Source organism: Xiphophorus couchianus, chromosome 14 (assembly GCF_001444195.1).
Source record: "Xiphophorus couchianus chromosome 14, X_couchianus-1.0, whole genome shotgun sequence".
NCBI lineage: Eukaryota > Metazoa > Chordata > Actinopteri > Cyprinodontiformes > Poeciliidae > Xiphophorus > Xiphophorus couchianus.
In genome coordinates, this window is record NC_040241.1 from 24631955 (window position 1) to 24646480 (window position 14526).

At 44.8% G+C, this 14526-nt stretch overlaps 2 protein-coding genes and 2 long non-coding RNA genes across 4 annotated transcripts; 2 read left to right on the top strand and 2 right to left on the bottom strand.

Annotated features, from left to right (window-relative positions):
* Positions 1 to 3348: 3348 nt before the first annotated feature.
* On the bottom strand, positions 3349 to 5432 carry egr4 (early growth response 4). The gene is made up of 2 exons (XM_028038723.1): positions 5199 to 5432; positions 3349 to 5094 (listed from the first exon to the last, which is right to left on the bottom strand). The coding sequence occupies exons 1-2, from the start codon at positions 5323 to 5325 to the stop codon at positions 4046 to 4048; spliced, it is 1176 nt and encodes a 391-aa protein (XP_027894524.1). The 5' UTR covers positions 5326 to 5432; the 3' UTR covers positions 3349 to 4045.
* A 631-nt stretch (positions 5433 to 6063) lies between these two features.
* LOC114157681 (uncharacterized) lies at positions 6064 to 8068 on the top strand. The gene is made up of 2 exons (XR_003598218.1): positions 6064 to 6143; positions 7378 to 8068. It is a non-coding gene; the product is annotated as an uncharacterized LOC114157681 (long non-coding RNA).
* A 264-nt stretch (positions 8069 to 8332) lies between these two features.
* On the bottom strand, positions 8333 to 9547 carry LOC114157680 (uncharacterized). Its single transcript, XR_003598217.1, has 3 exons — positions 9416 to 9547; positions 9254 to 9331; positions 8333 to 8405 (listed from the first exon to the last, which is right to left on the bottom strand). It is a non-coding gene; the product is annotated as an uncharacterized LOC114157680 (long non-coding RNA).
* Positions 9471 to 14413, top strand: cyp17a2 (cytochrome P450, family 17, subfamily A, polypeptide 2). Its single transcript, XM_028038717.1, has 9 exons — positions 9471 to 9729; positions 10415 to 10535; positions 11493 to 11631; positions 12367 to 12596; positions 12899 to 12985; positions 13095 to 13310; positions 13570 to 13739; positions 13810 to 13913; positions 13999 to 14413. The coding sequence occupies exons 1-9, from the start codon at positions 9494 to 9496 to the stop codon at positions 14262 to 14264; spliced, it is 1569 nt and encodes a 522-aa protein (XP_027894518.1). The 5' UTR covers positions 9471 to 9493; the 3' UTR covers positions 14265 to 14413.
* The last annotated feature ends 113 nt before the right edge of the window (positions 14414 to 14526 follow it).

Sequence of the window (14526 nt, forward strand, 5' to 3'; positions counted from 1 at the left end):
ATTTTCTGTTCACACAAAAAGCAAACAGGCTCTGAGCGCCGACATGTTAAGAATATTCACAGTATATCAAATCAATTTATTGCTTTTTTTCTCAAAATAGTTGGTTTTGACTAAATATCAAATAAAATCAACTTAAGCTTCACATCATGGTGTAATATTATTTCCTTATTAAAAACAAACCTGGAGTTTTGATTTGATTCCTTCATCCATGTTTAAGAAATCCTTCAGTCTCCATGGCAACCATTCAGCTGTACACAATGTCTTGGTCGGACTTAGCTCCGCCTTCGAGACACAGCTCCTCCCACTTTCAGCTCCTTCAGACTAGCCAGCAGCAGTTAGCAAACCCTGCTAGCTGCCTCTCAGAGCAGCGCTGGTAAAGTCGTTGCTACAGGGTTGATGGAGGAGCCATGTTGGGATGACTTCCTGGAGGCGGAGCTTCGGAACGAGCAGGAATTTAAAGTGGCATAGTTAGATCTGTACTGTAGAGTTTAGATGGCGTCCCTCAGGGCGCTGTATTGGGTCTTCTGCTTTTTATGTTACTGACAGGAGTCAGAAAGTTCCTGATTTATGTCTCCATCTTTATTTAAATGGTACAGCCTTTAAAATTATTATAAAAACATCAGCAGTTGGTTTTCATATGAAAATCAAAGCTGTTTCAGGTTTTTATTTACAGTTATCGTTGCTTCATTTGGAAAAATGTATTTCCTTCTACTCAGAATAAAAGACTAACATGAGCTGCTGCTTTAGATTAATTCAGAGGAAAGTTTTGAAACTCATTTAGACTCGTTTCAGTTTTCTAAAAATATATTTTCAGTTCATTTCTTGTATCGATTCATCTCATTTTGTTCGTTTTAACAACAGTTTTGTTTTGAAAGGTGGAATCTCTACTAAATGTACTGATGAAATAAAAGTGAAATAATCCCTGACCAGAGTTTCTGATGGATGATATTTAAAGATGCATGAAAGAGAGGAGATCAAAGCCTTATTCCTTAACTGATTTTAATGTTTTACATTTTGGAGAAATATTGAAATTCTTCCTGCTGTCTTTGAGAAACGTTGTTTTTAATCAGTTCACTCATTTTTACATTTTTGATGACGAGGCTGAATGTTTTAGATTTAAAAATGTTTAATTTTAACTGCTTTAAAGCCAGATCATGCACAAAATCCTCTATTTTAAACAGCAAATATTGAAAAAACTGGAAGAAAAGGGAGAATTTTAAAAACATTTATGGCAAATTTTGTTCTCTAAGAATGTTTTGTTAACTGGAGCAACATGAGAAAATGTATTTTATTTGTTATATTTATTTGTGCTTATCTACTCTAAATGATGCTGTGACCTCTGACCTTTAGCATCAGCTTCATTAGCTCAGTGGACTCAAAGATATACTGTAGTTATATTTTAAACAGTGGAAGAGTTGCAGTTCCAGTATTTGGCCACAGGGTGGCGTCAGACGTCCATGAACAGAAAAACAGCTCAACCTGACCAGAGTCACTCTCATCATCATCATCATCATCATCATCATCATCATCATCATCATCATCATCATCATCATCATCAGAGCTGCAGTGATGAAGGTTTCTAAATATCTTTCCTCACCTGAGAAAACAACAAAATACCTCAAACTCAGCGGCGACGTGGGTGAAACGTTGTTACCATGGAAACTCGGCCTTCGCAGTTCATACCGCCTGACGAACCGGTAATGGAATCGTTTGTTGCTAGGCAACAGCAGCCTGTAGGTGGCTGGACTGAGGTTCTCTGATGAAAACGACCGCAGCTGTTTTAAAATGTTTAATATTCAGAAATATTTACATTTTTATTCCTTTGATCCTCATTTCTGGATCTTTCACTCAGACTCTCCTTATATTTCAGCTCTGGGTTCTTGTTGTTGTTTTAACCGGTTTAATCTCCAACTTAAAATCAACTACGACTTATAGTTTTGTTCCCAGAAATGGCGGGATCACCATGGCAACCGGCGGCCCACTCTTTGCTGAGCCTCCATCGTTCCTGTCTCTTCTGGTTGAAGGTGATGATCAGCAGCGAGATTCATATTAAAATATACAGCAGTGAATTAGGACCAACATGGACAGGAAATAAAGGAGAACATTTCTGACAATTCTGAGATTAATCTTAGAAAGTTTATTGAAAACTTGGAAATAAGAACATTTTAGACTTTTGAAACTCAGAAATGTTCAAATTTATTCCTAATTTCTGATGTTTACCTTAAAATATAACAAATTTTCACAGATTTTTTTCACTGAAATTGACTTAATCAAATTTCTATTTTGAATGAAATGATTTATGTTAAAACCTCAGGAAAAGCTTTAGCATAAATAAAGTTTACAGTTCTCTTCAGAATAAGTTTATGTTCAAACAACAGGCAATGAGACCCAAATTAGATTTTTTTTGTTAATCCACATATTTTAAAGATATATTTTAGCTTATTTGCTGGCTTTGTGTTTCAGTTCGAGTGATTTCCTTATATTACCAATCTGATCACAATCAGGTCTTATGAGTGAAATAAGACCTGATTGTCTGGTAAGACCAGAAAATGTGGTTTAATCACAGTTGAATCATGAATTATCAAGGGAGTTGTGATATTTTCACACATTGCCAGATTGTTGTGAAAAGATTTTTTCTCCTTTAGTTAAAGCTGCAGTGTGTAACTTTTATTAAAAAAATTATTTTTTTTTAAACATTTTTGGTGAAACTGTCTCCATGTTTTGAGACAGACAATCTGTGAAAAGATGGATCTCCTCTGCCTTCTGCCAGTGCCAACTGGAAAGAACCAATCAGAGCCAGGAGGCGGGTCTTAGCGCTGTCAATCACCCTCAGCACCTGATCTTCCTGCAGCTTCTGATCTGATCCAATGACATTGGATAAATGGGTTTTCTGTAACGGTAAGTTGTTTCTATGCCTTTAGCACAGTTAGCAGCGAGTACATGAGGTTTATTGACAGCGCTGAGACCCTCCTCCTGGCTCTGATTGGTTGGTTTTGACCGTCCATTTCTTCAGACAATCAGGCAGAGAGATCTTTTCACTGATTATCTGTCTCATAACAAATTGTTACAAAATGGTGTCAGATTAAACAAATATGTACAAAAACCCTTAAAATATAAGTTGTACTACAGCTTTAAGGCTACGACCTCCTTTCTCCACCATAAAGCATCTTTGAATGCAGATCTGTACTGTAGAGCTTTAGACGGAGTCCCTCAGGGCTCTGTGTTGGTTAATGGAAACGTCTGGATATTAAAAATGATCTGAAAAACGTTTCTACTCACTAACATGACTGAATGTGTGAAATGTTCTGTTGGTGTTTGGGTGCAGAGGAACCAGCCGGACTCAGTCGATCCGTTTTGTTTTGTTTATTAACAGCGACAGCAGCCTCCATGCAGAATGAGGGAACAGTAAACTCGCACAGCCATGTGTGCTACTCAGCGCTCAGCTCTCACTGAGCCGGTGTGCTTCAGCGCTCACACCACAGAACACAGGACAACATATCCCACAATGCATCGGTGCAGCCGGACCTGCACACACGGGTTCGTTCAGAGTCCGCGGAATGCGTACAGTCGTTTCATAGAAAAAGTGACATCGTGTTTCACGTTCATGTGCCAGAGGAACATCTCTAAAATATTCACACCCTGCTTGTAAAACTGCGACACTGAGAGGTAGACAGTCCGTCTAGAAAAATAGAGATATGTTACAAACATGGAACTCCTCAAATATAGAGCTGCTTACATGGAAATATCAACAACAGAAGCACGACATTCTGACGTCGACATTCACAGAGTCTCTTTACGGCTTCATGCAGAAGAAACTGGTTTTATTTTACAGCAGGATCCGTCCTGCAGGGGGCGCACTGTCCCTTTAAGGCCGCGGAGGCCCGGTCGGCTGCCGGGCCAGGCCCGAACCCGAACCCTCAGGGCACTGCAGACACGCATGCGCCTCCCAGCACCTGTACACCGGTGTGACGTCACATGTCTCTCCGGTTGTCGGTTCAAATCCGAAAATCTTCCAAAACTCCGTAGAGGGAGCGCGGGCCTGTGTTTACACGCCGGGCGCGTTCAGGGCCAGAGAGTAGGCGGCCATCATCTGCGCACGCAGCTGCTGCTTCACGTGCACGCGCCCGTGCCGCTTCCTCTCGTCGCTGCGCGCGAACCTCTTGCCGCACACGTCGCAGGAGAAGGGCTTCTCGCCGGTGTGCGTGCGCGTGTGCGTGGTCAGGTGGTCGCTGCGGCTGAAGCTGCGCGCGCAGATGGTGCACTGGAAGGGCTTCTGGCCTGTGTGGATGCGCACGTGCCTGTTGAGCTCGTCGGAGCGCGAGAAGCGGCGCTCGCAGCCCTGCACGGAGCACGGGAACGGCTTGGGCTTCACGCCGCCGCGCGCGTGCGCTCTGCGCCCGGCGCGCTGCTGCTTAGGCGCTCCGGCCGCGTGCACGCTGCTGATGTTGACCATCGGGAACGCGCCCTGCAGGAGGGAGGAAAGCAGGTGCGCGTCCAGGGTGGAGGGGGCGCTGCTGATGACGTAGTTACCGGATTCCCCGCCGGTTACCGGTAAACCCTTCAGCCAGTCCTCCAGCTCCAGCGGCTCCTGCTTCACCTCGCAGCCGGGCTTCAGCTCGCCCTGACCGGCTTCGGAGCTCAGCAGAGACTCGATGAAATCAGCCATGTCCACCTGTTGCTCCAGAGCCATGAGCGGGAGCAGAGAGTCCGCTGCAAGCGGGAACAGAGCGTCATTCCCGGGCTTGGAGGGCTGGGAACACCCGCTGCTGCAGCTGGAGGTCCCGAACTCCGATTTGATCATCATCGGAGCTGAAGCGGGGGCTGCAGGCGGCTGCGGCTCCGCGGCTGCAGCAGGGATGCTGAAGTCGGGGGCGGGCAGCAGCTGCTGCTGCTCCATCTCGGTGCAGATTCCCACAATCTCCGTGATCATGTTCAGGATCGCGTCGGCGGTGCTGCTCAGCCCCGCGGCCGTGGGCTCCGGCTCGGCGAAGAAGCTCCCGCTGTAGCCAAGCGACGGAGAGAGAGTGTCCGAGGAGCAGTCGCTGAAGTCGGAGAAGAAGTCTGAGTCCGAGGCGTCAGTTCCAGGAGAGAAAACTGCAGAAGGGAGGGGAGGGGTTTATTATTGCATAATGACAGAAACACCATGAAGATGCAGCTGCAGGTTGCAGGCAGCGGGATGCTGGATGCTGGAGACTCACCTTGGCTGAACGGTGATCCCACGTCAGAATCCGCGCCGTCGCTGGGGCTGGATCCCACGCTGTCCACCCAGGCGCTGCAAGCGTCCTCAAACTCAGACATGAAGCTGTCGTCGCGCTCCAGAAGCATCCTTTTCTCAGGTTTTATGATTAAATCCGGGATTCCCCCTAAGAAGCGAGGCGTTAATCCGGTTTAAGCTGCGGCTGCTGCCGGGCTGAGAGGCTGAGGATGCTGAGCTCTCTCCGGCTCTCCCTTTTATACTCTCCGTCTCCAAGGTAACTCCCGTCCTGCCTTTATTGGTCGACACCGGCGCGAGGGATTCCCCCCCCCCCCCGCCGTGCCCCTTTCGTAGCTGACCAAATTTGGGCTGCTTCCGGCTGTGACGGCGGGTATCCCCCATGCCTTAAAAGGACAGGCGGCAGAGCGACGTCGAGGAGCGGAGAGAAGGGTTTCCTTCACTGCGGCAGAGAGAGGTTATACAACCGGCAGAGGACAGGAAACACGGAGGGAGACGCAGATCGCGGGTTTTGGCGCATCAGAGACCCACATTTGTTTAATCTGTTGCAACATTTGAGTTGGAGATGCTCACAGCGAGCAGACACAGACAAAGCGTGGATTTCAAAGCACAAACAGCTGCTAAATCACAGAAAATGTCAACTAGAAATCATTTTTGCCATCTTATGGCGCCCCCTCCAGTGGCGCCCGCTGAGTGCGGATCACAACTTTTTGCGCCACCAGTTCAGCACTGCAGACACATCTCTGGCCCATATGTGACATTCCTGCACAGCCACAGGCAGCTGCTGGGATGTGGTCGCCATGGAGACGGATGGAGGCTCCAGGCCGGCGTTACATAAAAGGAGCTGGAACATCAGAACCTGCAGAACCTCCTGGTTCTGTTCGGAGCGTCGGGATTGTCCTCTGAGATTCACGTCGTTCTCATCCCCCATGTAAACCAAAACAAGCAGAAGTGTTACATAACAGGGAAATTAGCTGCAAGGCCATGACTATATGTTCCCCTAAAATATGGAAAAATACATTATTTCAATAAAACTAAATTTAAACCCTTAAATTGATCAGATGTAACTTTTCAACCTTGTGCATCATTTAATATATAATAATTTGTCAATATTAAGGTATGTTGTAGATCAGGGGTCCAAAGTTTCACTTGTAAATGTTGGTTTGCTCTAAATGTGATGCATGCGGGCGCCGGGCCAGAGGGGGCGCCAGGAGCAGCAGAAAATTATTTCTGGTCTCCATTTTCTGTATTTAACAGCCGTTTGTGCTGCATCAGAATTTATTCTGCATGTATTTCCGTCTCGTCTTTACGTCGTTAAGTATTTCAGAAAAACCAAAAATCACATCAAATGAGCGTAAAACTGTTATTTTTTTATTTATTTTTTTTAATTTTATTGTGGCATTTCCATCAACTTCTAACGCAAAACCTCAAAATGAAATGCTAATGGAAACAGAGATTGGATCAAAGCAAATTGAGGAGCTAGAATGGCGTAGTCAAAGTCTATGGAGAGATTTAACTAATGTTTGTTGCATTAAATCAGACTGAACTTGTTTTGTAAAGGAGAGAAAAACGTTCAGCTGGATCTGCAGAGAAAGAGTTAAACACAAATGTTAAAGTTTAGGTTTTTATAACTTCTGGCAGATTTTTAAGGTTTAAGGTAAAACGTTGGATCAGATTTTAATTAGACCAGAAGTGTCCAAAGTGTGGTTCGGGGGCCATTTGTGGCCATGAAAATGATTTTGTTCAGCCCCTGAAAACAAATCAAGATGGTAAAAATGTGACCATTGAATAGAAAGCAATGAATTACTAAAAAAAATGAGAAATTGTTTGTTTTTCTTTTAATAAGTGAACAGTCTGAAACCCTTTTATGTTTGGATCTTTAATGATATTCAGATTTTATTTTTAAAAAACTTTATTGTTGAGGAGGTAAAGCTAAAAAAATAAACAAAAAATCACAATAAACAAATTGTAGCATTTTTTAGTGAATTGTGTGGCTCTCCAGCAGCTCAAACGTTCCAGTTTTTGTCAGATTGAAACCTTGAATCCAGCCTTTATGTTTCATTTTACCAGGATTATTTTTACTGAAGCGACAGATTGTCTGTCTGCTGGCGAGTTCATCCCACCAGGCGCTGAGACATGAAGTGTTTCTTCTTCTCCTCTTCCAGGGTTTCAGCATCAGAGTGTTTGACCTGCAGGGAGATTTTTTTAGCCGAGACGTTGAAGCAGCACCTGTTGTCACAGTTTTCCTGCCACCTGAAAGAGCCGGACCAGAACCGCTGCGCTGGCCTCTCAACGCGCTATATCAGGACAGATGATGGGGAAATGTGTGTGTGGGCGCTGTTGCCATGGCAGCGTGCCTCCGCCGGCTGCACACACACCGCCACCGAGTCGCTGAAGCGCTCGGACTCTCGTGGCGTCAGCGGCGCTGATTCACATTTCTTAAAGTTAATGGATCAGTTCAGACGTCAAGATGGCCGCCGTCAGGGAAACGGCAGCAGGAGAGAGAGAGCAAATGTTCAGGCTGGACTATATTTAGCTACAAACAGGCAGAACTCGGACAGAAAACCCAAAATATCAGCTTCACAAAGTCTGAAATGATTCAACAGGAATGTATCATAACTGAGAAATATCAAAACACAAACTGAGCAGGAAACTAGAAACTCTGAACGCAGCGATCCACTTTTACCTCTTCTGATACCTGAGCATCGAACAGAACCGATCAGAACAGCTGAACTGATTTTAAATGTTTCTTTTATTAAACTGGAACATAAATGAACTGAATTACTAATTTAATTAATAACTCTGCATCAGTGAACAATTAATTACAAGCTATTGATTAAACATGTCAAACTTTAATTTATCCATCCATTCATTTTCTAACACCTTGGCCCAGTCGGGTCAGGAGGAGCTGCTGCCTCTCCGGCTAACGTTCTGGGAGAGAGGCGGGGTCACCTGGAGGCGGGGTCACCTGGAGGCGGGGTCACCTGGAGGTGGGGTCATCTGGAGGCGGGGTCACCTGGAGGCGGGGTCACCTGGAGGCGGGGTCACCTGGAGGCGGGGTCACCTGGAGGCGGGGTAATCTGGAGGCGGGGTCACCTGGAGGCGGGGTAATCTGGAGGCGGGGTCACCTGGAGGCGGGGTCACCTGGAGGCGGGGTCACCTGGAGGCAGGGTCACCTGGACAGGTCGCCAGTCTGTCGCAGGAAATTAGAAGAAAAACAGCAAATTTAAAATAGAAAATAAAGATTCTGACAAAAACAAAACGTTGACTACCTTCATCAAACACGTAAAAATAAATTGAAACAAACCTTTCAAATGTTTTAGGAAGTTAAATTAGGAATCCTAAATATAATGAGATATAACTCTATATATAGAGTTAGACTGAGTAGATCTGCACTTATGGATCAGACTGATACAAAATCTAGAATATTTTTCAATATTGGGATCGATACAGTTATTGGTATCGGATCGATGTCACTCCCACTAAAACAGACCTGATACAGATTCCTGAACCAGAACCACAAAAGAGAATGACCCATTCAACTAACTAACCGGGTCAGAATGGTTCTAATGTAACGTTCTTCTGATAAATAAATAAAATGTCTCCAGAAACAATTTTCAAGCTTCATGAAGAGAAAAACTTTCTAAAACAATTTCAACCGGCTTAAAATCAGGTAAAAGTTTTTATCTTCAAAGTTTTGCTAAATTAAGTCCAAATCCAGATAATAAAGTCTAAAACCTGAACTTTCAAACCTGTACCACATAAAACCAAGTTCAAAATGGATCAGAACCAGGATGCAAAGCAACACATGAAACAAGAACTAAACTACAGAACAGAATAAATCAAACATGACGGCTTGGATTTATTCCTGAGCAAAATCAGCTTTAGACTAAAATGGGTCCAAAACCGTTCAGAACCAATAAACCGGTCCAGAACCAGTCCAGGATTAACTGGGTCAAACTGGGTCTAAGGTTCTTCTGACAGGAACCTAAACCGTCTCCTTCACTGAGTCAGGAAAGAAAACCTGGTCAGTCGACAGACCTGGACGGAGCGGCGGCTGTTCTCCTTTAAGGTTTCCATGGCAACCCGTGGCATTCAGCCTGATAACACCAAGGCCACCTGATGAAGGAAAACACACACACACACACACACTCAGTCACGGTCAAACATCTGTCATAACAACACGCAGGCGTGACCTCTGACCTCTCCAAGGTTCCTCCCTGTCTGGTTATAGTCAGGGTTCTTCGTCGCCTCCTCATTCTCCTCTTCCTCGCTGCAGCCATGCTCTCCGCTCTGCTGTCCTCCGCTCCCTCACCCCTCTTCCTCTTCCTCCTCATCATCCTGGTTCTGCTGGTTCTGTTCTCCCGTCGGTTCGGTCGGGAAGCTAAACGTCAGAACCCACCTGGCCCGGTCCGGGGGCCCGTCCCCTGCCTGCCTCGCCTCCCGGTCCTGGGCAGCCTCCCCTGGCTGGGCGGAGGCCTTCCTCCTCACCTGCTCTTCACCCAGCTGACCTACAGGTGAGTCTGAGACGAGAGGACGGGTTGGTTAGTAACTGGTTAACTAGACTTTAGTCTGGTTAACTAGACTTTAGAGAGGACTAGTTATGACTGGGAATGCTGGTTAACCAGAGGAATGACTCTTTGGGTTTGGACTGAACTAATATTTCAAAACCAGGACTAGTTTGTGTTTAGTTCATTATCATATTTTGAGGTACTAGTTAATTTTCATAAACATGTTAATATTTATAAAAATGAATCAATCATTAACATAACTGGACCAATTAACTTGTAGAGATTGATTAGTTAACATCTGAAAACTGGTTGTTTTATTGACTTTATTCTAGATAATTCCACAACTAGACTACTAGTTATCTTTGAGTTGGTAGATTTCCTTAACGAGCCTTTAGGACTAGTTGTTTGCTAAACTCTTTTTGAGATTTCTGCTGAAAATGACTAGTTAAGACTTGGACCTGAACTGAACCAGGTTTAATTTAACATTTGTAAAGACTAGTTAACTTCTTAAAGCAACGTTTAGTGCAGAGGGAGGAGAAGGATGCGTTCATGTTCAGGTAAAACGGTCAGGATTCTTCAATCTGAATGGATTTGTTTGTGGATTATGAGATTTTCAGGAAGAAAACTATAATCCTGGACGGTAATCTGACTCCAATGGATGATGACCTTTGACCCTGTGCTTGTTTCTGAGGTATGGGCCTCTGTTTGCGCTCTACCTCGGCCCTCACTACACCCTGGTGGTGAACAGCCATCAACACGCCAGAGAGGTGCTGCTGCAGAGGGGCAAGGACTTCGCTGGACGTCCTGACATGGTCAGAAACGCCGACAGCTGAATGAAAACACCAAAATGTTTCCGTGCAGAACCTGAACCTGAAAGTCGCGTCTCAGACGCTTTTCTTTGGAAATGTTTTTAATATGCTGGATATTTGAAGCAGAAGAAATTTAGGTTTTAAACTCTGAAGAAAATAATTGTAAGCAAGATTATTATTATTATTCCCTGTGGGGTGAATCACTCGTTTCATCTCTTCTTTTCCTTTACTATTACATTTTCCTGCAGCGCCCCCTGGTGTCTCAACATGACACTTTAAATATTTTGACTCCTTAAATATATTTCTTATAGGCTTTGAGCAATTATATATGCAAAATTATAGCAGTAATTATTTATAAGGGCTACTTTTTTATGTTTCATTTAAAACCCAGAGTTTCCAGCTTTTAATCCAGTTTTTACTCTAATTAGGAAACAAACAGGAACAAATTTAATTTCCATTTTTGAACCTTATTAAATAACGTGTGAGCCAGTTTTTACTGAGCTTATTAAAACTGCTGCCTGTGAGTATAAAATGTGTTAAAGTGGCTCTGACGTTTTTTAAATCCCTCCGTTTCACATTTAAATCAACAGTTAGCAAACGCTAGCTTCAATAATGTTGCTGAATGTTTTCCAGAGCAAAACATCATTAATAATAAAACTATTAAAAAAGAAAGGACGTTGTGAAATCAAGATGCTAACAGCTAGCACGCAGCGCTAACATTAGCAGAAGATGCTACTGTTAGCAGAACAAGGGCGTGGTCATGACGTCATAAACATACAAACTGATGTTTTCAAAATAAGATTTGTTGTCACTTTATAATAATCTGCAGCTGAATGTTTTGTTGTGTCTGTTTTCCACAGACAGAATGAAACAGTTTTGCTCTCCTGGAGGTTTTTACTAACAGACCAACAGCTTTAAGAGCTAAAAGACCTGATGCTTCATGTTGAACATCCTGCACAGGTCACCACCAACCTGCTGACCCGGGGAGGAAAAGACATCGCCTTCTCAGACTACTCTCCTCTGTGGAGGTTTCACCGCCGCCTCGTCCACAACTCCTTCACCCTGTTCGGAGAGGGAACCGGCCGGCTGCAGGACATCGGTACCGTCCAGATCCACCGCGTTTCTCATCCTAATGATGGAAAAACAACATTCAGGAATCACAGCGTCTGATTTGAACTGTTCCTGCTCTGGGAAGTCTGTCAAGTGGGAAAATAACCTAAAACACTGTATATCTTTTATTAAAATTATAAAAATTAAGCATAGTTAAGATACATGTGAGGAGGAAAACTATTTAAAAATTTTATTCAAGCAACCTACAAAAGAGCCTGCTTTAGAAAAGAATGAGCTTTATTTAAATCGCTTTGATTTTGAGGCTAATTTTAATGCTAATGAACCAGCAGGGGGCGCCAACAATAAAAATTCAGAAATTTGGAGATTATTTACATAAATTTTCCAGAAAAAACTTGGAAATTTCTGAGGTCCAAAAGTTGAACATTTTTCACTTTTGAAACTCCAAAAGCCAGAAATTTTTGACTATATGAACTCAGAACATTTCAAAGTTTATTTTAGAGAATTCTGAGATTAATCTCAAAATTTGTGAGTTTTTTGGTGGAAATTTACACCTTTTTTCCACAATGTTCCTGGTACATCGTTGTAAAATCTCCAGGAAGCAGCGTTTTCAGAAAGCCTGGGAGGATTTTCATCAAGAACACTATAAACATTTAGAAACAAAGAAAATAATCTTTTAAAGTTAGTAACTTTTCAGGATATTTTTCATGTTTTTTCCGTAAATATTTAAACCCCAGCAGCGACTGTAACATAAACGTCTGTGCAGTTTTGTCTGCAGTGGACGGTCTCTGCGTGGAGCTGCTGTCTCACGGGTCGCGGGGCTTCGACCCGTCTGCCGCCATCACCAGGGCCGTCACCAACGTGGTCTGCACCCTGGTGTTCAGCAGCTCCTACGGCCCCGGAGACCCAGAGCTGCAAGAGGTGATCGGCTACAACAACGGCATCGTGGAGACGATCGCCAGGGGCGGGCTGGTGGACATCTACCCCTGGATGAAGGTATGACTGGGGAGCCAGAGGAAAACCAAAACTATCCATGGACAGAAGGGAAAATAATATGACGGCATGTTAGAGCAATTAGAGAAACAAAAAGGAAGAAAGAAGGAGTGAAAATGGTTGAAATTTTGAAGTTAATCTCAGAAAGAGTAAATTACAACTCCATTAAAATCCATAAAAACAACCCCAGCTGATTGATGCATTGGATCTAAGTGAAACTTTAGCTGAATTTGAAACATTTATTGTTTATTTTCCTCCATTAAATCTCTAAAACCTTTGACTCCCAGCCTCCTCCTGTCCTCCAGGTGTTTCCTAACAGGTCTCTCAGTAAACTGAAGGAGTGCATCACCGTCAGGGACCGACTGCTGACCCGGAAACTGGAGGAGCACAAGGTGAAAACCCTTAAAAACCACCAGAGACCAACAGCTTCCCCTACAGGCCGTAGCCCCCATTACAGCGCTGAGCTCTTCACTTTTCCATCGTCTGTTCGGTGGGTTGCAGGCGGCACTGGGTGACGGTGACCCCCGTGACCTCCTGGAGGCCTTGCTGAAGGGTCAGACGGGCAGTGGGCGGGGTCAGAGGTCACATGGGTCAACAGAAGAGGGGATAACAGACGACCACGTCCTGATGACAGCGGCGGAGGCGTTTGGAGCCGGTGTGGAGACGACGTCCACGACTCTGCTGTGGATCCTGGCCTACCTGCTGCACCACCCCGAGGTCAGAGGGCAAAACCAGCATTTCTGTGGCCTTGTCTTTGTTCCACCAATCAGAGCGTGACGTGAAAGTGATGTGAGCGCAGATGTAACGAACATGTTTTGTAGCCCATAAACTCATCCTTACCTGTCAAAGACAGGTAAGGACACAAATAGGCTTAGTTGGTGGATTTCAGGTACTTGAGTAGCATTTCAGGCCGTTCCCAGTCAGAAACCCGGACGTCCTTCAGGTCTTGGGTTGGTACTTTGGGTTTTCATCGCAGGTCCAGGAGCGCGTGCAGAGGGAGCTGGATGACAACGTGGGCGGTGATCGTGCGGTGAGTGTGTCGGACCGCAGCCGGCTGCCCTACCTGGACTGCGTCATCAACGAGGGCATGAGGATCCGACCGGTCAGCCCGGTTCTGATCCCGCACACCGCCATGACCGACAGCAGGTAGGTCCGTTCACACGGCGCAACCTTGAAAAGCTCAAAGAGTTTCCTAAAAACCCGTTTCCTCTCTCAGCATCGGCGGTCACGCCGTGCGCCGCGGGACTCGGGTTTTGGTCAACATGTGGTCGATTCACCACGACCCCCGGTTCTGGGACAAACCGGACCTGTTCAACCCAGGTGACTCTCAGGAAAACCCAACAAATCTATCAAAACAAACCCAACAGAAACACCATTCAAACCTTTTTCTCTCCTTGTAACGTAGGTCGTTTCCTTGACGACAAAGGTCAGCGCGCCACACCCACCTGCTTCCTGCCATTTGGGGCGGGACCTCGGGTCTGTGTCGGCGAATCGCTGGCCAGGCTGGAGCTTTTCCTCTTCCTGTCCTCTCTGCTCCAGCGAATGAGCTTCAGGCTGCCAGACGGGGTTTCCCCGCCCAACTTGCAGGGGCGTCTGGGCGTGGTCTTACAGCTGCTGCCTTATAAGGCGGTGGTTAGTCCACGCCCAGGCTGGGAGGGCGGGGCTAAATGAAAAGGGGCGGAGCTTACAGCCAATAAAACTACTTTCTAGTTACCCTTTACTGAATATATGAAAAAGCAAAATTACAACTTTTTCTCATTGATTTACTGACATTGTTTAATCAGAATGATCAGATTTCTTTTTGATAAAAAATTACTTTGCAACAGATGGTTGCTTAAAATATATATATATATTTTGCTTTGTAAAATATTTCTTAGCAAGACTAAATTACTAATACTCGGCTACCTTGTTGTCGTTTAGCATCACGTCTTTC

Bases quoted from the DNA above. Each gene is read 5' to 3' on its own strand.
- egr4 (XM_028038723.1), bottom strand. From the start codon at position 5,325: ATGCTTCTGGAGCGCGACGACAGCTTCATGTCTGAGTTTGAGGACGCT. The intron at 5,095-5,198 runs GTGAGTCTCCAG...TCCCTTCTGCAG, and splicing joins GGGATCACCGTTCAGCCAAG to TTTTCTCTCCTGGAACTGAC.
- cyp17a2 (XM_028038717.1), top strand. From the start codon at position 9,494: ATGCTCTCCGCTCTGCTGTCCTCCGCTCCCTCACCCCTCTTCCTCTTC. The intron at 12,597-12,898 runs GTATGACTGGGG...CCTGTCCTCCAG, and splicing joins ACATCTACCCCTGGATGAAG to GTGTTTCCTAACAGGTCTCT. The intron at 13,914-13,998 runs GTGACTCTCAGG...CTTGTAACGTAG, and splicing joins ACCGGACCTGTTCAACCCAG to GTCGTTTCCTTGACGACAAA.